The sequence below is a fragment of the Mobula hypostoma genome, chromosome 6 (assembly GCF_963921235.1).
Source record: "Mobula hypostoma chromosome 6, sMobHyp1.1, whole genome shotgun sequence".
NCBI lineage: Eukaryota > Metazoa > Chordata > Chondrichthyes > Myliobatiformes > Myliobatidae > Mobula > Mobula hypostoma.
In genome coordinates this window covers 92768853-92790957 of record NC_086102.1, presented here as the reverse complement: position 1 = coordinate 92790957, position 22105 = coordinate 92768853, and the positions used below count along the sequence as shown (strand labels likewise).

At 39.2% G+C, this 22105-nt stretch overlaps 1 protein-coding gene across 2 annotated transcripts in view; it reads left to right on the top strand.

Annotated features, from left to right (window-relative positions):
• Positions 1–22105, top strand: part of lamp1a (lysosomal associated membrane protein 1a) — a 50783-nt gene that overhangs the window by 16530 nt on the left and 12148 nt on the right. The window contains exons 3-7 of one of the 2 annotated variants that reach the window (XM_063051222.1): positions 2496–2709; positions 4138–4296; positions 7438–7616; positions 13656–13778; positions 14464–14527. In XM_063051222.1, coding sequence (XP_062907292.1) covers positions 2496–2709; positions 4138–4296; positions 7438–7616; positions 13656–13778; positions 14464–14527 — 739 coding nt within the window. Of the gene's footprint in view, positions 1–2495; positions 2710–4137; positions 4297–7437; positions 7632–13655; positions 13779–14463; positions 14528–22105 lie in introns of both variants that reach the window. The other variant, XM_063051221.1, reaches the window with a different exon arrangement.

Sequence of the window (22105 nt, the reverse complement as noted above, 5' to 3'; positions counted from 1 at the left end):
CTTGCCTTGATTCCCACTTAATTTTTCCCATTATTTCCCTCTCAGATACCATTAATCTGTCTTTCCCTTTTTGCACTTCCCTTTTCTTACTCTAAAATAAATGTCTCTCTCCTCCCTAACCCTCCAACCACCCCTTCACCTCATTTCCATTATTATTCCCCTCTCAGTGCTTTCCACCCCTCCCCAGATTCTGTCAAGGTACTTTTATGTGCAATCCTAAACTCTGAACTTTGACACTGCGCAGGTAGGTTCTGACATTGTTCTCTTTATTGAGGCTGCAGGGAAAGGTGAAATGGATCTGGGTTTGCTAAGCAGTAAAGACGCCTCAGGACAGATAAGTGTTGGAATCAGATATCACTCCAGTTTTCAGCGCAACTAGGTAACCTCAGCTGGTTATGCAGCTTAGAGTTTGGAAAATTTTATCAAATTATACAAATTGAGATCTCAGCTTTGAAGTTCACTTGTTTCCACTATAGTACTGAGTTCTCTAGTAGCAGATGAGGCAGATGTGGAGCCTTCAGACTCTCCTATATTTGGGGCAGTGGTTCTTGATGGGGATGGTTAGCTGGTTTGCAAAGTAGTGTGCTGGTACAATAATTTGCACCAAGCTTCCACGTGTCTTTTATACTTGGACGATTTCCTTTAAAGTTATCTTGAACGTTCCAACATTTTGAAGTGGTTATGGGTCAAGGGTCCCCATGAATTGGTTCCATTTTTCCCAACTAGATTTTGAAGACATCCTGGAATTTTATCTCGATTCTATCCAGTAATATCTTGTCACAACAGAGCTTGGGATAGTGCCAGGCATGTGAACAATGCAATCAATTCACTGGGTCAAATGAGTGTCATCTGAGCCTTGATAGTGGAAATGTTGGTTGGGAGAGAATGATGATGCTTGTTTGATTATCCTGTCAAGGAATTTTTGGATTTCTGGATATATCATCAGTGCTACGACTAAATAGTCCCTATCTCAGAAGCATGCAATTGTCAGCAAGTAAAAATCCGATAACCTAACACTTAATTGCTCCGAAATCTTGATAATATAATGTCTGACTCGTTCATTAGTCCAGAATGTGAGCCAGGGTACAGAGTCCAAGTTGGCAGAGATCAGGTTCAGACTGTAGGTCAAGTATGTAGCTAGAGCCAGGGTCAGGAATGGCGGTAGGTTTGCAGCCAGAGCCAGGAGTGTTTGAATATTTCACACTCCCTTTTAAACTCACTGGGTTCATTGGAAAACTTATTATATTTTGTTATAATTATAAATAAAAATTACATGTTTGAGTAGTAGCAATAGTAACATTCTGTAGGCTGGGGAAATCTGCTGTTCCAGCATTACTCAAGCCCCAGGGATAATTTATTATTGAAATTTTACCATATTTATATCTGGGGAAGCAACGAATTAATCACACCTTAATCTGCCAAGGAGCATTAGCTGTAACCAAATGAGAATACTAATTCCACACATTAGCTGTGCATTGTCCCATGATCCTCTCATATCCCCTTTTGCCAATCACCTGTCCAGCTCTTGGCTCCATCCCCCCCCCTCCTGTCTCCTCCTATCATTTTGGATCTCCCCTCCCCCTCCCACTTTCAAATCCCTTACTCACTCTTCCTTCAGTTAGTCCTGACGAAGGGTCTCGGCCTGAAACGTCGACTGTACCTCTTCCTAGAGATGCTGCCTGGCCTGCTGCGTTCACCAGCAACTTTGATGTGTGTAGCTGTGCATTGTAACATTTTTCCCTAGTGTGCTAGCTGTTACAGGAATGATTTTTCTCTGTAGTTTGTCTTTTGCACATTGGTTGTTTATCAGTTTTTGTGTGTAGTTTTTCTTTGATTACTCTTGGATTTCTTTGTTCTACTGTGAATGCCTACAAGAAAATTAATCTCAAGGTAGTATATGGTGACATGTACATACTTTGAACTTTTGAATAATTGTACCACAGTGGATAAGAGCGATATCCTTATGATAAAAACTGAGTTGTGTTAAAAGTATGAAGTGGTTAATGTAAATGTGCCTACATAAGGTTGAATGCGTAAAACAAAATGTGCAAAAATAAATTTATATAGCTAAGTGAGTTTGGTATGGAGAATTAAATAAACATTTAAGAAGATTTATTTATTTATTTATTTGTCTGTTTACTTATTTATTGGAGCGCACGGTAGCATAGTAGTTAAAACAATGCTTTACAGACAATCTGGATTCAATCCCCACTGCTGCCTGTAAGGAGTTTATTCTCCCCGTGATTACGTGTGTTTCTTCTAGGTATTCCAGTTCCCTCACACAGTCTAAAGACATATCAGTTGGTAGGTTAATTGGTTATTGTAAATTGTCCTGTAATTAGGCTAGGATTAAGTCAGGTCTTCTGGGCAGTGAGGCTTGAATCGCTGGAAGGCCGAAACAGTGCTGTATCTCAATAAAAGAAGATTTATTGCTGAAAAGATCTAATCTTTCAAAAAATTGTCAAGTTGCTACAATTTTTCTCCCTTCATTTCAGGCTATAGCTGTGTTCTCTCTGCCAGAAGATGCAGAGCTAAGCCCAGAAAGCAATTGTAATAACATGATTGCACCGCTACTGGTAGTCAGCTTTAAGAATGGTTATTCTCTCAGCATGAACTTTTCAAGGAACAACGTATCATACAAAATGGAAGAGCTGGCTATTACTCTCAATATGAGTGACAGTGCACTGTTTCTTAATTCAAGTCAAAGCGGTAAGTTTTAGTTGGTAAGGTGGTATGTGCTTCAGACTTCTTGCTACTTAATTTCAACTATCAGGTTCCATTAGAAGCCTCACACATAAAAGTTGCTGGTGAACGCAGCAGGCCAGGCAGCATCTCTAGGAAGAGGTGCATTATCCTTCAGTTAGTCCTGACGAAGGGTCTCGGCCTGAAACGTCGACTGCACCTCTTCCTAGAGATGCTGCCTGGCCTGCTGCGTTCACCAGCAACTTTTATGTGTGTTGCTTGAATTTCCAGCATCTGCAGAATTCCTGTTGTTTCCGTTAGAAGCCTGCTTTATTTGGCCAAAAGATTAACTACTCTGCAGATTTATGTCCAGGAAATCTTGGCCTGTCAGATATACACTAGCCACCAGAACGTTCCCCTTTTTGTGCCTTTTGAGGATCCATATCAGTTTATAATTGTTTTTCAAAAATGTTATGCTGCCCTATATTTGACTGAAAGGTGTATAGAGATGAAAATGATAAAATTCTATACCTTGTCCCAATATATATAAAATAACAGGATTTAAGGAATGAAGTATGATTTTGTTACTATGATGTTGTTTGCTAATAGGACAATGCTCCAAAATTGCTCACCAGTCCTCAGATCTTTGTATCGAAGAACTTTGGGGTTAAAATAGAATTTCAAGTCCATTTGTCCTTAATTTGATAAATGGGTGCTTATAGCAAAACGTAAAATGCTTGAGAAAAATGAAATGGGACAGATATCTAAAAAATTATCTTGCAAATTTGCAGAATTATCTGAAGGAATTAATATTAATTTAGGGAAATGAAGTGGAATCTAATGGATTAAAAAACATTGAATAAAGTATGCTGAGGGCTTTATGAAAGATTTTGTTTTTTTATTGGCATGAGCTTTGAGGTAAATGTACTCCCGGAGCAGTAGGTCACTAAGTACTGAAGGCACTCCTTGGACGGCATAATACTACAGTGGTTAGAGCTATTGCCTCACCTCCAGTGCCTTTGGTTTAATGTTAACCTTGGATGCTTCTGTGCAGAGTTTGCATGTTCTCTGGGCACCTGTGAGTTTCCTCTAGGTAGTCCAGTGATATTCTTACACATTCCAAATGTTTTGGCAGGTTAATTGATTGTTGTAAATTGTCACTATTGCTTTGTGGGGGGGGGGGAGATGGGGGGGATAATAGGATTCATAGAAATGTTTTCAGCACCAGCATAGACTTAATGTGGCTTACTGTGTAAAAAGGAAATATGAATAAAATAGAAAGTTGAGCAACTTGCTGCATGGACTAAGTTACTTCAGCAGTACAGTGCTTTAACTGCTGTTCCAGCAAAGCTATTTTTATGTAGATAGAAATTTGTAGTTGATGAAGAAGCCTTGTAATATGGACCACTTCTAAGATTTTTAAAACTTAATTTGCTGTTTTTGAAATTCTGCCAGGTTTATTCAACACTTCAGCATCTTTGAACATCAGTGCAAAACTGAATACAACGTACACCTGCAAGAATGATTCCATCATATACATGGATAAAGTAAACGTAACACTGAGTAAGGTCCAGTGGGAAGCTCTACCACCTGCTGATGACTTCAGTAAAATTAGTAAGCTTTCTTTTTCAACATAATATGAAAGAATCTGCTGAATTGTTTTCTATTGTTACTGTAGGTGAAAACAGGATGCAGTATCCCAAGTTTAGATAACTTTCTTGCACTTTTTGACTGTTGCCTAGCAGTGGGACTTGGGAAGTTTACTGATTAATTTGAAATTTAATGGCAAAGTGCAAGATCAGGAATCATGTTCTTATTTATACTATATGTTAATTGCAAAATTTTGCCCCATGATCTGGAATTTTTTAAATGATTAAGAGTAGAAATAGGCGTGAAACTGCACCAAATATAGGGGCAGTAGAGGCAATTTTCCTTTGGAAAGGGGGAGAAAGAAATAAATTTGACGGATCTTGGTGTCTGGTTCATAGTATATGGCAGACAGGCCTGTAAGTACAGTAAACAATTGGATTGAAGGGATAAACCTATGAAAGAAAATTCAGGAAGCTATTGAGGGAGTGCAGCGGAGGTTCACGAGGTTAATTCCCAGGATGGCGGAACTGTCATATGTTGAAAGATTGGAGCGACTGGGCTTGGATACACTGGAATTTAGAAGGATGAGAGGGGATCTGATTGAAACATATAAGATTATTAAGGGATTGGACATGCTAGAGGCAGGAAACATGTTCCTGATGTTGGGGGGGTCCAGAACCAGAGGCCACAATTTGAGAATAAGGGGTAGGCCATTTAAAACAGAGTTGAGGAAAAACTTTTTCACCCAGAGAGTTGTGGATCTGTGGAATGCTCTGCCTCAGAAGGCTGTGGAGGCCAATTCTCTGGATGCTTTCAAGGAAGAGTTAGATAGAGCTCTTAATGATAGCAGAGTCAAGGGAAATGGGGAGAAGGCAGGAACGGGGTACTGATTGTGGATGATCAGCTATGATCACAGTGAATGGTGGTGCTGGCTCGAAGGCCGAATAGCCTACCCCTAGATCTATTGTCTATAAATGTTCAGATTGAACCTGCATCCACCATTTCCGCTGGCAGCTTATTCCACACTCTCACCACCTTGGAAGAAATTTCCCCTCATGTTCTTCTTAAACATTTCAGCTTTCACCCTTGACCCATGACCCTTAGTTCTAGTATCTAGCATCTTGCAATCTCAGTGGAAAAAGCCTGCTTGTACTTACCTTATCTTTTCCTCACATAATTTTGTATACTTCTATCAAACCTTTTCTCATTCTTGTACACTGTAGGGAAGTCATAGCCTATTCAACCTTTTGCTATAACACAGATACTCAAATTCTGGCAATATTCTGTAAATTTTCACTGCACTCTTTCAATCTTATTGATATCTTTCCTGTAGGTGACCAAAACAGCACACAATACTCCAAATTAGGCCTTACTAACATCCTATACAACTTCAACATTGTATCCCAAATCCTGTACTCAGTACTTTGATTTATAAAGGCCAGTGCACCAAAAGCTTTTTTTATGATACCACTTTCAATGAGCTATGGGCCTGTATTTCCAGATCCATCTGTTCTACCGCTCTTCGCAGTGCCCTACCACTCAGCATTTTAAGTCTTATCCTGATTTGTTCTCACAAAATGCAGACTTCTCTGCATTAAATTCCATCTGCCATTTTTAAAGCTGGTCCAGATCCCGTTGCAAGCTTTGATAGTCTTCCTCGCTGTCCGCTACACCCCCAATCTTGGTGTCATCTGCCAATTTGCTGATCCAGATTACCACATTATCAACCAGATCATTGGTATAGGTGATGAGCAACAATGGAGCAAACACTGATCACTGCAGCACAGCACTAGTCACAGGCCTCCAGTCAGAGAAGCAACCATCTACCACCATGTTCTGGCATCTCCCATGAAGTCATTGTCTAATTCAATTTACTAGCTCATCTTGAAAGCCAAGTGACTGAACCTCGACCAAACTCCCATCTGGGACCTTGTCTAAGGCCTTGCTCAAGTCCATCTAGGCAACATCTACTGTATTCCCTTCATCAACTTTCCTGGTAACTTTGAAAAACACTTAAAATTGGTTAGACATGACCTACTATACACAAAGCCATGTTGACTATCCCTAATCAGTCCATGTCTTTTGAGATACTATATATCCAGTCCCTTAGAATACATTCCAATAACTTGATCGCCATTGATGACGGGCTCACCGGACTATAATTTCCTGGCTTATTTTTGGATCCTTTCTTATATAGTAGAACAACATTAGCTATCTTCTAATCCTCTGGTATCTTACGTGTAACCAAGGATGTTTTAACTATCTCTGCTGGAGCCCCTGTAATTTCTGCACTTGTCTCCTACACGGGGAACATCTTGTCAGGCCCTGGGATCTATCCACCCCAATTTTGCCTCCAGGTAGCAAACACCACCTCCTCTGTAATCGGTATAGGGTCCATTAACTTGCTGCTGCTTGCCTCACTTTTATAGGCTCTGTGTCCATCTGCCCCATCTCTTTCGGCTCCACTCAGATGACCACTCTGATCTTCCAGAGGACCAAATTTGCCCCTTGCTATCCTTTTGCTCTTAACATATCTGTAGAATCCCTTAGGATTCTCCTTCACCTTCTCTGCTAGGGTAACCTCATACTGTCTTTTAGCCCTCCTGACCTTTGAAAGTCAAATCTCAAATAACTAATCATTGTCAACATTTTAAAGGGGATCAGAATTCTCAATGGAATGTTGACCCTGATTTTCAAGCTAGAGAAAAAATTAACAGGGCTCATGTGCTAAGTAAGAATAGAGAATGTGTGAGTATAGTTTAATATTCTGTGAAATATTTTTAAATATATTGTGTGCTTCTGATCAAATGAAAGATTGCTGCAAGATAAGCAGCTTGTTGAATGGAACTGCTTAGCTTGGATTCAGAATGTGTCCATCTAGGAGCTATGTCCGTTGAGGACAAAAATGAGACCTGTTTGAAGATGTAATTTTCTTGTTTAAAAGCTTACTTGCCTTGTCCTTCGTGTACTGACTTTTCTGACGCTTATCATGGGTATTTGCAATGAGGTTAATGATAATGTTCTCAAAACTGCCTGAGTGTACAAGACCAAACTGCTAGTAGATGACAGATGGATTTCTGTTAGTTTGTGTGGAAAACTGTATCTAGTGGGTTTATTCTGGATTTTATAAGTCCATGTTTACATCCAGAGCATTTTTATTTTAAGAAACAGAATGCTCTGCTGATCCGACTCCATCTTCACCTCCCACAACAACGGTCACCACTGTGGCTCCAACTACTGTAACACCTGAAATACGAAAACCTACTCAAGGAAGATATAATGTAACCAGTAACAATGGGACCTGCTTACTTGCAGAGATGGGACTACAGATTAATATTACACAGGTGACTGGCAGTAAGGTAATGAATTTGAATCTTTGCATTTGAAGGAAAGTAAAAGAATTTCAGGATGTATATTGTATACATTTCTCAGACATTAAATGTACCTATTGATAAAAATACACGTAATTTTGGATCAAGTACTCCATATCTGGACCAGATAAGTACAGGTGTGGAGGAACTGCAGGTGTCAGTTTCAAGCTGGCAAAATTTTGCACGGTAAATGGTGGAGAATGGTCTTCTCCTGCTACTTTTAACAGACAAATCCAGACTGTTCTACCTCCTCGTTTCACCATGTACTTTCTCTTCTTAAGAGGTGGAATGCTTAATGCATAGGAGACAGTCATTTCGAGCATTGAATCCATGCTAGCTTTGAGGTAATCCCATAAATGGTATTTACTTCCCTGTAACCTATTGTTTCTCATTTCTCCAACAACACCTGTTATTACCTAACTATTGCCTACCTAAACTAATGGCAACTTACAGTGCCAACTAACCTATTAAAGAACATCACTTTGGGATGTGGAAAGAAACCAGAAAACTACTGTGTAGATTAATTTAATGTGGACTAACTTTGAACAGATAGAAGGAGAAATCTGTGGCCAGGTTTACTGTATTTTATGCTTGTCATTTTGAAATGCACATATTATGTTGGGTCACAAACGAGAAAATCTGCAGATGCTGGAAATCCAAGCAACACTCATAAAATGCTGGAGAAACTCAGCAAGCCATGCAGCTTATATGGAAAAGAGTACAGTTGCTGTTCTGGGCCGAGACTCTTCATCAGAACTAGAGAAAAAAAGATGAGAAGTCAGAGTAAGAAGGTGGGGGGAGGGGAGAAAGAAATACAAGGTAGTAGCTGGTAGGTGAAACAGGGAGGGAGGAAGGGGAAAGTAAAGAGCTGGGAAGTTGATTGACAGAAATAAAGGTCTGGAGAAGGGGAAATCTGATAGGAGAGGACAAAAGGCCACGGAAGAAATAGAAGGAGGGGTGGGGACTGAGGGAGGTGATGGGCAGGTACAGTGGCATGCAAAAGTTTGGGCACCCTGACCAAGATTTCTGTTACTGTTAAGTAAGTTGAAGATGAACTGATCTCCAAAAGTCATAAAGTTAAAGATGAAACATTCTTTTCAACATTTTAAGCATGATTAGTGTATTATTTTTGTTCTGTACAATTTTAGAGTGGGGAAAAAAAGGAAAGGAGCATCATGCAAAAGTTTGGGCATCCCAAGAGATTTGACCAAGGTCTCAGACCTTAATTAGCTTGTTAGGGCAATGGCTTGTTCACAGTCATCGTTAGGAAAGGCCAGGTGATGCAAATTTAAAAGCTTTATAAATACCCTGACTCCTCAAACCTTGTCCCAACAATCAGCAGCTATGGGCTCCTCTAAGCAGCTGCCTAGCACTCTGGAAATTAAAATAATTGATGCCCAGAAAGCAGGAGAAGGCTATAAGAAGATAGCAAAACGTTTTCAGGTAGCCATTTCCTCAGTTCGTAATGTAGTTAAGAAATGGCGGTTAACAGGGACGGTGGATGTCAAGTTGAGGTCTGGAAGACCAAGAAAACTTTCTGAGAGAACTGCTCGTAGGATTGCTAGAAAGGCAAATCAAAACCCCCGTTTGACTGCAAAAGACCTTCAGGAAGATTTAGTAGACTCTGGAGTGGTGGTGCACTGTTCTACTATGCAGTGACACCTGCACAAATATGACCTTCATGGAAGAGTCAGCAGAAGAAAACCTTCCCTGCATCCTCACCACAAAATTCAGTGTCAGAAGTTTGCAAAGAAACATCTAAACAAGCCTGATGCATTTTGGGAACAGTTCCTGTGGACTGATGGAGTTAAAATAGAACTTTTTGGCTGCAATGAGCAAAGGTATGTTTGGAGAAAAAAGGGTGCAGAATTTCATGAAAAGAACCCCTCTCCAATTGTTAATTACGGGGGTGAATCGATCATGCTTTGGGCTTGTGTTGCAGCCAGTGGCACGGGGAACATTTCACTGCTAGAGGGAAGAATTAATTCAATTAAATACCAGCAAATTCTGGAAGCAAACATCACACCATCTGTAAAAAAAAGCTGAAGATGAAAAGAGGATGGCTTCTACAACAGGATAATGATCCTAAACACACCTCAAAATCCACAATGGACTACCTCAAGAGGCGCAAGCTGAAGGTTTTGCCATGGTCCTCACAGTCCCCTGACCATCATTGAGAATCTGTGGATAGACCTCAAAAGAGCAGTGCATGCAAGACGGCCTAAGAATCTCACAGAGCTAGAAGCCTTTTGCGAGGAAGAATGGGTGAAAATCCCCCAAACAAGAATCAAAAGACTCTTAGCTGGCTACAAAAATCGTTTACAAGTTGTGATACTTGTCAAAGGGGGTGTTACTAAGTACTGACCATGCAGGGTGCCAAAACTTTTGCTTCGGACCCTTTTCCTTTTTTGTTATTTTGAAACTGTAAAAGAAGGAAATAAAAAAGTAATCTTGCTTAAAATATTAAAGAAATGTGTCATCTTTAACTTTATGCCTTCTGAGAATCGGGTCATCTTTTACTTGCTTAGCTATTCATAGTAAGAGAAATTTTGACCAGGGTGCCCAAACCTTTGCATGCCACTGTAAGGAGATCAGGTGAGAGAGGGAAATGGGAATAGTGAAGGAGAATTGGGCATGTTTTTTTTTAATAACAATCTTACTTTTCCTAATTACTTGCTATATCTACACGTTAGCCTTTAGTGAATTGTGTGTAGAATTCCAAGAATCCCTCTGCATCTTGGAGCTGTGCAACCTCTCAATACTTGGATGATGTTTTTGTTCCAAACCAGGCAACGTAACGTTTTCTCCACATTTTCTATTTGCCAGATCTTTGCCAACTGACTTAACTTATCTATATCCCTTTTAGATTAGATTACGAGGACACTCAATCCTGGTTTATTGTCATTTAGAAATGCATGCATTAAAAAATGATACGATGTTCCTCCAGAGTGATATCACAGAAACACAAGACAGACCAAGACTAAAACTGACAAAACCACATAATTATGACATATAGTTACAACAGTGCAAAGCAATGCTGTAATTTGATAAAGAGCAGACCATGGGCACGATTAAAAAAAAGTCTCAAAGTCCCGATAGCCTCATCATCTCACGCAGACGGTAGAAGGGAGAAACTCTCGCTGCCATGAACCTCCAAGCGCAGCAAACTTGCTGATGCAGCACCATTGGAAGCACCCGACCGCAGCGGACTCTGGGTCCATCCGAAAACTTCGAGCCTCTGACCAACCCTCCGACCAGCCCTCTGACACCGAGCGCCATCCTCTGCCGAGTGCTTCAACCCTGCCCCGGCCGCCGAGCAACAAGCAAAGCCGAGGACTCGGGGCCTTCCCCTCCGGAGATTCTGGATCACACAGTAACAGCGGCACCGAAGCAGGCATTTCAGAAGTTTCACCAGATGTTCCTCCGTGCTGTCAAGTCTGTCTCCATCAAATCAGTATTGTGCACGGCACCCTACTTGACAGATAACAGATATCACCACCGGAGTGGCCACTGCGAGCTGCGTCGCGCTGCCACCTTCTCCTCCCGCCTTAATAATTCCGTCTGTCCTTTTTCACAACTTGTTTTCCAGTTTGTGTGACTTCAGAAAATTTTGTAGCCGTGTCTTTTGTGCCTCTGTCAAGGTATTTATATAAATTGCAAAAGGCAGTTGTCCCCAAAGTTTTCTAAACAGAAGTGTCTATTGATGGTCAATAGCAGTAATGTAGGAGAGAGCATTTTTTTAAGTCAATGTAAAGTGAAGCTACCTTGTGAATATTATTGATGCCGACCATGTGAAGCCTACTGCATTGCAAACTTTGTGAAATATAATGATTTTGAACTGATATCGGTTGGGGGTGGGAGGGCAGAGTCCATCTAAATCATTATATGCATTCCACCTGGCAAAATAGGTACCAGCAGATTAGAGAGAACCTTAAGATCAATTGTAAACCTGTCAAAGGTGGCAGCATTCTGAGCAATTAGAAATTAAGGCAGTCCTGGCACTGTAGATCATAGGGTTTTTAGTATGCAGGTGGATTGGTCCTTGTCAAGGTTTACTCCAAGCAGTCAGGTAACGGAGGTCTCTATGACCTACAGTGTTCCCAGAAATACCCACTGAGTCAAGCATCAACTGCTGTTGAAAGACACTTTGGTCTGCCCATTACTTGCTGATCTTCCATTTTAAGGAAATGTCTGCAATCCAATGCTGCAGGTTGCAATGTTTTGAAGTGCAGCCACTACAAAAGTTTTTTTGGATCCTTCCGCCGCTCGAATGAAGAGGTGGCTGTTGTTCAGTAGCCTCTCAAAAGAATTCATGGACGCATTAGTTTAAGGTCAAAACATGATAACTGACTGACATGTTATGAGAATGTATTGAATTGATAGTAATTAATATAGAGTTATATGTTTTGAATGTTTAAATGTATCTTTTACGAATAAAGTGTATTTCTGATATTTAGAAATGCCTGTACTGCAAAATGAGCTGCCAGCTATTTCAGAGTGGATTGCAGTTACTGTGTTTCATTACAATTCCTGGAAATGGATGCCTATTTGTCTGGCCATATTTGCATTATAATTCATGCTTGGACTGTTACATGTGATAAATACAGTATAACTATATCATGGTAGCCCCATCAAATGGCGTCACTGTGTAGAAGTTAGCGCTGCGCTATTACAGCTCGGGTCTTCAGAGTTCAATTCCAGCGCTGTCTGTAAGGAGTTTGTACGTTCCTCCCCCTGAACGTGTGGGTTTCCTACCACATTCCAAAGGCATGCCCGTCTGTAGGGTAATTGTGAGTTGTCCGGTAATTAGACTAGGCTGAGTTGTGACTCATTGGGCCAGAGGGGCATCTCTAACTAGTTGTCGACAGTTTAAATATTGGGGTTGTTTTCATTGCAATGCCACAGGCAGTTATATCGTTTGAATGGCATAAGTGTGGTCAGTGTTGCCACACATATATAATCAAACTAATTTAAAGGATTTAAAATTCTCTGTCCTTCGTGCAATGGTGACTTGGATTTGGATAGTATCTTTATATTTTAGAAAGAATCCTAAGAGCTCTGATTACAGACACAACAGTTGCACTTCACAGGGTGGAGACTCACACTGCTTGAAATTATTGGTTTAGTATATTTTTAAAATCAAAAAGCTCACATTGGTGGAAAGGGTATGAGGTTAAGAGCAGTATTCCAGAGGGTTCTATTGAAGAAAGATGTGAAAGAGGTTAATGGTTCTAAGGTCAAAGTGGATTTAAACTTGTAATGGTACAAAAGTGTGTACTTGATTCTGTGATTTGTAATTTTAATATGCTGGAAAACACATGAACCTAATTTGGAATATTAGGCATGTATAGCCATACTTTAAGGGTGCTTTGTGAAGTTTATTGATCTAATTGACATAGGTACAGGTGTTAGTTTTGCTAGCAAAGAAATTGAAATGGGAGATGTCAAGGTCTTAAGTAAGCAGTCATAAGATGGATGACATGCAGTGTTAAGGTTTGCATAGTCTTTAGCTTGTGCAGTTGTTAAAGTAAAAGATAGCATAGGCAAAAGTTGCCTTGACTTTGGATGTTTTCACTTGAGCTAAAGGCTGGAATCTGTAACTTAATGCTTTCTAGATTGTAAGGTGTGTTTGAATATAGAGTTGTAATTTTCAACGGAGATCTATCAGAAAAATATCAGGGAGGCAAAAAGGGGATCGATGTCCTGAATACATGCATTAATGTAAAATATGAATTGTGTTGCAGTGCTTAAAGAGAAAATTACTTGAGGCCAGCAGATTTGATTTTCAGCCTTAAAGCAATTTAAAATAACATTTGGTTCAGTGGGAAGCAAGCAATAATTCTCAATGGACAAGACTTTTAAACACATCAGAAATTAAGTTCAAAAGCAATTTCTTCTTAACAAATTGTACAAGCATCCACTGACATTTAATTTTAATTGCTTATGTTATGTAAACAAGTTTGTTTAATTGGAAACAGTACTGCAACATAGAAAGCTGCTTTTGTTTTTCAGACTACAATAAAAGTTTTTAACATTAATCCCAACCTAACCCAAGCAAGTGGAAACTGTAGCAAAGATCATGCATCCCTTCAACTGACAGATCCAAGGACCACTCTGATTTTTCATTTTGCTGTGGTGAGTTGACTATATGCAGAACGTAATGTCTTTTATTTAAAAGAAGATCCTTTTGAATTCCTCCTATACTGTTACTCAGCTTTGAGTTTACAATAAAATAGGTGATGCTACATTCAGATGCACTGCCTCTGATCTTTTCCCATAGATAGACACAACCAGCTGTTTGCTAAAGAGGCCTTAGAGCTCTGGTTACCAATAACCAGAGCTGATTCTGAAGGCACACAAGAAATATTTAAAAGAAATCAATAATGAAGTACCTTCTTCCTAACATGTTCTTGAGGCATTTGCTTTACTGCTGCACTCTAAATAACCCAACATCTCTGTAATGAGAGCCCATAGTCCATGTAGTCTACAGCAATATAAAATGTGTCACAAGGCTCAGTGGATCAGTGGGTAAAGTAGTCAGAATCACCTGATTCCAATTTTACATATCCTGGTCCAGTAATTGAGGACTTTTCAGTCTTTGTTTATATAGTGGACAACATGGAAATCAGATCTCAAATGTAGCCAGTTTCTTCAATACTTACAAAGTGAATTATCAGGTGACAATTTAAATTAGTCCAAAATTTATTTTGCCTTCAGAATAATGTCCACTAGCTATAAAGAATTATTCTTGTTACACAAATTTGACTGCATATATATATATTCAGCTTCTATTGTGAAACCTTGGTATCTTTTTATTCAGAATACTACTGTCAGCAATTTTTACCTGAAAGGGATCTCAATTTCAAGCCGTGTTCCATCACAAGGTAAGTTTCAAGTCTTGGAAACTATGATACTACGAATAAGTTTAGTTGAACTGTTACTCAGATCAATGTGGCTAAATGCACTACGGATTTGCAATACTCGGTCTCATGGAAGAATTACGTCAACATTAATTTGCTTGTAAATGGTATTTACACTAATAAATTACCTCTATAAGGAAGATCTTGAGATCACTCTTTTCCAGCAAATAGTCCTGCAATTGCATTGTGACCAAGGATTGTTGGGATTTCACAGCATGAAATAGGACTCATTGGTCTGAAGGGCCAGGATTACCTCTTGGTGCTATGAAAATTAGCAGTTTGGTGCTATGAAAATTAGCAGTTTTGGCAAAGCTAAGGAATACATGGGATGTGGCTAACAATATTGAATTCATAGAGCCTAGAGTAGTGCAGCCCTGGACAGACCATTTGGCCCACAATGTTGTGCTGTTCTTGATGGCAATTTTTACTAAATATCCCTCTGATGTCTGTTAGTGAGGTTGGGAATGTGCAGAGCTGAACAACAACATGGCTGCAGTTATTTTTCTGATCTGTGTTACGTAACCGGCAACAATGAATATTAATCGAGACAGATTTTATGAAAACAACCAAATGTTCATTAAACACATATAAGTGTTAAGGGGAAAAAAAAAGGAAAACTTAAACAGGTATGCAGCCGTTCATCACCTCCACTCGGCTCTGTTTCTTAAAGCGTTAAATGCGACAACAGTTCTTAAAGCAATACAGTCAGATATAGTTCTTAAAGCAATAACTTCGGAAGTCCAACAGTTTTACACATTCAACTGGGAGAGACTTCTGGAGAACGATTTCTTCACCGACGCACCTTTACTGCCGGTTCTGTCCACAGGATTCCCGATGCTGAAAATAAACAGTTTAAATCGACTGACTTTAAATTCCTTTTAGAGAGAGAGAGAGAGCCTTTGTGCATGAACTCATTGCGCTGTTGCAAAGTTATCTCAATGCAGGTTCTCTTCAACGAGGACTCAGTAAGGTTGATTCTTTATTAAACTGCCAACCGATGCCGACTTCTTTTGATCCTTCACTTTGATGAATTTTTCACTCTCCCTTCAGAACTGTTGGAATTGAGTAAATTGGCACTTCCAGCCACAAATTTCCAGTTCAAATGCAATATCTTGTAAGAGAACACACCTTCCGTTTTAAAAATGAAACTGCGTCACAGAAACAAACACGCAACAGAAACGGAGGCACAACACGTTCTACCTGGAAATCTACAAACTCAAAAACCCACTGCGTCACCTGAGTCGACCCTTATATAGTCACGGGGCACGTGTCATCACGTGACCTCACAACGGCGGGAAAATCACATCAGGTGACCTCCAAAAGACCATTACAGCATTCTCAAAAAAAACAGATCTCCTTGAGCATGTAACACATCCCTCCAAAAAAAAAAATTTTTTTGGTCTCTTGAAGAACAAAATTTGTACAACTTATACAAAAAAAATACAAAGGTATAAAATTTACAAAATACACAATATATACAATCTTATCTTTCAGCCCTTTACAAATTAATGTACAGTAGGAGTGTCACAAATGATAAAATATCACTCCCAAAAAAAATTTTCATTGTACATTTAACATCCAGACAAACAGTCAGCGATCACATTATCTTTACCCTTGATATGAGTGATCAAAATACTACACTCCTGTAACATTAAACTGGATTATTAAATTGGAGTTTAATTTCCTTAACAGTCACAGTAGCAACCACTCTCTCATAATACAGTATTATCTTGTTTATATGACACAACTGTGTTGTCTTTCTCCTATCTGGGGTTTTTACCACATAATCCACCTTATTTACTTTAGATTTAATCTTGTAAGGACCATGGAATTTTGCTTGTAATGGGTTCGTTTGCACTGGGAAAAGAACCAACACCTTATCTCCAGGCTTAAATGACCTCATCCTAGCTTCCTTATCACACCACGTCTTCATCTTCTCTTGAGCTAACTTTAAATTTTCCTTGGCCACACTACAAGCTTTATACAATCTGTCTTTAAATTTCAAAACATAATCTAACAAACTAGTGTGTGCTTCTTTATTAATCCACTGTTCCTTCAACAAAACCAAAGGTCCTCGAACTCCATGTCCAAACACAAGTTCAAAAGGACTAAAACCTAATGATTCCTGTACTGCCTCCCTGACTGCAAAAAGTAGTAAATGTATACCTTCATCCCAATCCTTTTCATTTTCTACACAATATGACCTAATCTTAGTTTTCAGTGTAGAATGAAATCTCTCCAAGGCTCCTTGTGATTCTGGATGATAGGCTGAGGAAATAATCTGCTTTGCTCCCAGTTTATAAACTATCTGCTGAAACAACCCAGACATAAAATTACTTCCTTGATCTGATCGTTATTTCCTTAGGCAACCCAAAATAAATGAAGAATTTTATAAGAGCTTTTGTCACAGTTTTGGCTGTTATATTCCTAAGAGGTACTGCCTCGAAACCTAGATGCTATGCACATAAATATTGATGTCCCAGTTTTAGTTTTTGGCAAAGGACCTACACAGTCTACAATGATTTTTGAAAACGGCTCACCAAATACAGGAATTGGTTGCAGTGGAGCCACTGGAGTAACCTGATTAGGTTTACCAACAATTTGACATGTATGACATGTTCTACAAAATGCCGCCACATCTTATCTTAAACTAGGCCAATAAAAATGTTTAGAAACTTTGTTCATAGTTTTCTTTACCCCTAAATGACCACCCAAAGGAATACTGTGAGCCATAGTCAAAATTTCATTTCGGTAAATTTTAGGAACAACAACCTGATGATTAACTTCCCATTCCTCACTAGCAGGAACTGTAGGCGATCTCCACTTCCTCATTAATACCCCCTTTTCAAAATAATATCCAACTGGTACTTTTCCAATTTCACTATCTGGAAGAGCTTGTTCTTTTAATTTAACTATCTCAGGATCCCTACCCTGCTCTGCTATCATCTCCTTCCGAGATAAAGGCAAATCTTCCTGATCAGACTTACTACCAAAATCCTGATCAAATAAGGTAGGTAAGAAAGTTTCTGATACATCCTCAAAACTCAAATCTTGATTTGAACTGTCATGGGTAACAACCACATCCTTTACATCAGTCTTTTTAGCCATAGCTCTTGTTACAACACAGGAAGAATGTGTTAGAATCCCTCTGTGGTTCCTCAGAATTTGAATTTATTGTCAAATGCATGTCAGGAAAAACTTGTCCACCTGCTAAATCATTCCCTAACAAAAGAGAAACATCATTCACGGGTAAACTGGATTGTAGCCCTACTTTAACAACCCCTGTAACTAACCCTGACCTTAAATTTGCTCTATGTAAATGTACTGGCATAAGGGCACTCTCTACTACGCTTCTATAATTTACCTCATCAGTGTCAGACTCATCACTAAACCTTAACACACTATCTAATATTAGTATCGTGAAGCTCCAGTATCTCTAAGAATCCTTATCAGTACTGCATTGGATCCTTCTTTCAAGGATACAAATCCTTCTGTTATAAAAGCTTCATATCCCTTCTTAACTTGGTCAGACTCTGACACATCTTCATTAATATTTTCTAAACCTTGTGGTTTTATAGGTTTTCCAATATGCTGCACACAAGCATCTGGGGCCACTTCTTTCTCTTTCCGTTTCAATTGGAAAGAGTTAGCCACTACATGTCCAGGTTTCTTACAGTAATTACAAATAGTACCAAAATGTCTTTCCTTCACAGGTCTCCCTTCATCCTTACTTTTCTCACTAACTTCAAATTTAATGTCTGATTTCCCTGACTCTCTGAGCTAGTTTTCCTTTTAAAAAATTTACCTGGAGAAAATTTATTCTTGCAAATTAAAACATACTCATCAGCCAATTTAGCAATCTCCTGCAATGTAGCAGTGTCCCGTTCATTTAAGTATGTTCTCCCTTCAACAGGAATGCTTCTTTTAAATTCCTCCTGCAAAATCAGCTCTTTCAATTTATTGTACTCCCCATTCACATTTTTAGAGGAAACCCATCTCTCAAAACACACAGATTTCTCATAGACAAATTCCACATAAGTTTTTTCCACCGATTTCTTTAAACTTCTAAATCTTTCTCTATACGCTTCCGGAACCATCTCGTATGCCTTTAATATATTCTTTTTATCAATATCATAATCCAGTGCATGCTCAGCATTTAAAGCTGTATAAACTTGTTGTGCCTTGCCTTTAATTACACTTTGTAACATCATTGGCCATTGGTCCTTTGCCCACTTTAAACTCAGAGCAACTGTTTCGAAATGCTGAAAATATGCATCCACATCAGCTTCATTAAATGGAGGAGCCAAAACAACCTCACGACTAGCAATAAATTGTTTTGTAGAACCAGAAGACTGATTCCCAGACCTTATTTTCTTCATCTCCAGCTCAAATTTCCTCTGGTTTTCAGCTTCTCTTTCTCTCATTTCCACTTTAAATCTTTCAAACTTTAACTGTTCAAGATGCAACTGCATTTCCAGATTACTCATTGGAAACTTCTCTAACACCTCTTCCTCAAAACATTCCAGATTAATATAATGTTCAACAATTTTCCTTTGTATGAAAGCCTTGGTAGAATTTCTCGTAATTCCTTTAATATCCAACTTCTTAGCAATCTCCAATACCACAGGTTTTCTCGCATTCTCTAAAAAACCCGAGTCAGGCGTCTTCAAAAACTCGTCAATACCCATTGTTGCTGAATACAACACACACACCAATCAAACCAAAAAAAAATCGGGTAGTCCCTTTTACCAAATCAAAATGGCAATTACCAGCACTTAAACTCAAAATCGGAACATATCCCACGAGCCTCCACAAAATTATGTTATGTAACCGGCAATAATGAATATTAATCGAGACAGGTTTTGTGAAAACAACCAAACGTTCATTAAACACATATAAGCAATAAGGGAAAAAAAACAAAGGAAAACTTTAACCGGAGGTTAAACAGGTACGCAGCCGTTCATCACCTCCACTCGGCTCTGGTTCTTAAAGCGTTAAATGCGAAAACAGTTCTTAAAGTGATACAGTCAGATATAGTTCTTAAAGCGATAACTTTGGAAATCCAACAGTTTTACACATTCAATTGGGAGACACTTCTTTGGAGAAAGATTTCTTCACCGACACACCTTTACTGCCGGTTCTGTCCACAGGATTCCCGATACCAAAAATAAACAGTTTAAATTGACTGACCTTAAATTCCTTTTAGAGAGAGAGAGAGCCTTTGTGCATGAACTCATTGCGCTGTTGCAAGAGTTCTCTCAATGCAGGTTCTCTTCAACGAAGACTCAATAAGGTCGATCCTTTATTAAACTGCCAACCGATGCCGACTTCTCTTGATCCTTCACTTCGATGAATTCTTCACTCTCCCTTCAAAACTGTCGGAATTGAGTAAATTGGCACTTCCAGCCACAAATTTCCAGTTCAAATGCAATATCTTGTAAGAGAACGCACCTTCCATTTTAAAAATGAAACTGCGTCACAGAAACAAACACACAACAGAAACGGAGGCACAACACGTTCTACCTGGAAATCTACAAACTCAAAAACCAACTGCGTCACCTGAGTCAACCCTTATATAGTCACGGGGCATGTCATCACGTGACCTCACAACGGCGGGAAAATCACATCAGGTGACCTCCAAAAGACCATTACAGCATTTCCACAAAAAAACAGTTCTCCTTGAGCATGTAACACCTGGTGTCCATTGTATCAATAATAAACATTGTTCCAGATTTTTTGTTGTAAAGTTCTGTTTATTTGCTCAAATCTTTTTTAATTACTAATTTTCAGTTTAAAATTGTGGCCTTTTTAAAGTTCTAAATTAAAACATGATCACAATGTGTTGGGATTCTGGATACACTCTCTGTCACCAATATCCTCAAGCAACAGCAGTTACAATCATCTGAAGAGGTAGTTGGCTAGAGTGAGCTGGGTAAATAAACTTAGGGATAAGTTAAGTGGATGGGCAGTGTAGATATTTAAATAGCTGGTTCATAGCACTTAGCAGAAATTTATCTGAATTAGAAAAGAGCAATACTAGGCAAAAGGTGATCCATTTGTGATTGAAAGTAGAGGTCAAGGAAAAGAGTAAGCTAAAGGTTAGCATATGAAATGGCAAGAGCTAGTGTTAGACAAAAAAACTAGTAATTTTATAAGAACAAACTAGAAACTAAAAGGTTATCAAGAAATTTTTTTAAATGATTGGAAAAATGAGAGTATTGTCAAAGTTTTTTAAGAGGTCATTTAGGGTAAGTTTAGGGTCCTTGGAACGTAGGATGGGGGAATTAAAATTAGAAATGAGGAAATTATAGATAATACTTTGTATAAATCTTCATGATATAAGTCACTGTAAATGTCGACAGGTTTCTGATGGGCTTGATTCAAATACTGTGGAAGAACTAGTAACAATTGTTATCACAAGGCACAAAATTTGAGAAAAATTAATGGGATAAAAAACAGCAAAGGGTAAAACTGGCTGAACGTGCAGTAAGTGGCGCACAAAATGCTGGAGGGATTTTGCAAGTCGGGCAGCATCTGTGAACGGGAGTAAACAGTTCATGTTTTGGGCCAAGATCCTTCGGATAGGGTTGTACAGAACAGAAGATGGCAGGTATCTTAAAAGCATTGATGTGTAAAGCATTCTTGGGATGCAAGTTCATAGTTTCCTGAAAATGGTGATATAGTAGTGAAGATAGCATTTAGCTTTCATAGGGAGGGATTGAGTACGAGTTGGAACATCTCATACTCAATGAAAAGACCAGGGACAATGCTCAAGGTCTTGAAGCACTGAGGTAGATTGAAGGATCAAGGTGAATGCGAAGAGGGTCAGCAATATCTCCCAACAGAGACGGTCAGCGGCCAGATCGGCGGCTCTTGGGCTCAGGTCGGTGGTCAATCTTTACAGAAGGACACTGAGTTAATGCAGCTGCTCTCCTCTCGTATGCAGACGAAAAGGTTTCTGATATTCTGAGATTTATGTGATTATTGGTCTGTACTTCATATTGGTTTCCTTCAGTTCTTCAGTGCTTAGTTTCTTGTGCCCAATTGGCAGCATGGTGCTCTGTTAATTTCCTGTGTGTAAAGGGAGTTTGGAGGGTTTGGTGCCATAGCGCTGTTTTTTTTTTGAGTGACGAGGTCAGAGACTATTACTGTTGCTATTTTTTGCTGCGAGGGAGGGGGGTTTTGGGGGGTCTGCTAGTTTTGTTTATTTTCTTTTTCATGCCGGGGGTGAGGAGTTGACGTCTTTTTTTTCATCAGCACCCACAGTCATTTTGTAGTTAATGGCTATGTGGAGTAGACAAATATCACTGTTGTATTGCACATGCATACTTTGACAGTAACATGAACCTTTGAACGTCATGTGCAGCTGTGCAGGACGGTAGTTAAAGCATGTGTAGCATGCTTGTAAAGTCATGTGAAGTCAAGAAGGGATATGTCGACCTTGCATATTTGGAACTTCTTAAGGTGTTACGTAGGGTTCCAAAGGTTGATGCACATGACATTAGCATGAATTGAAGATTAGTTATTACATAGAGGACAGTA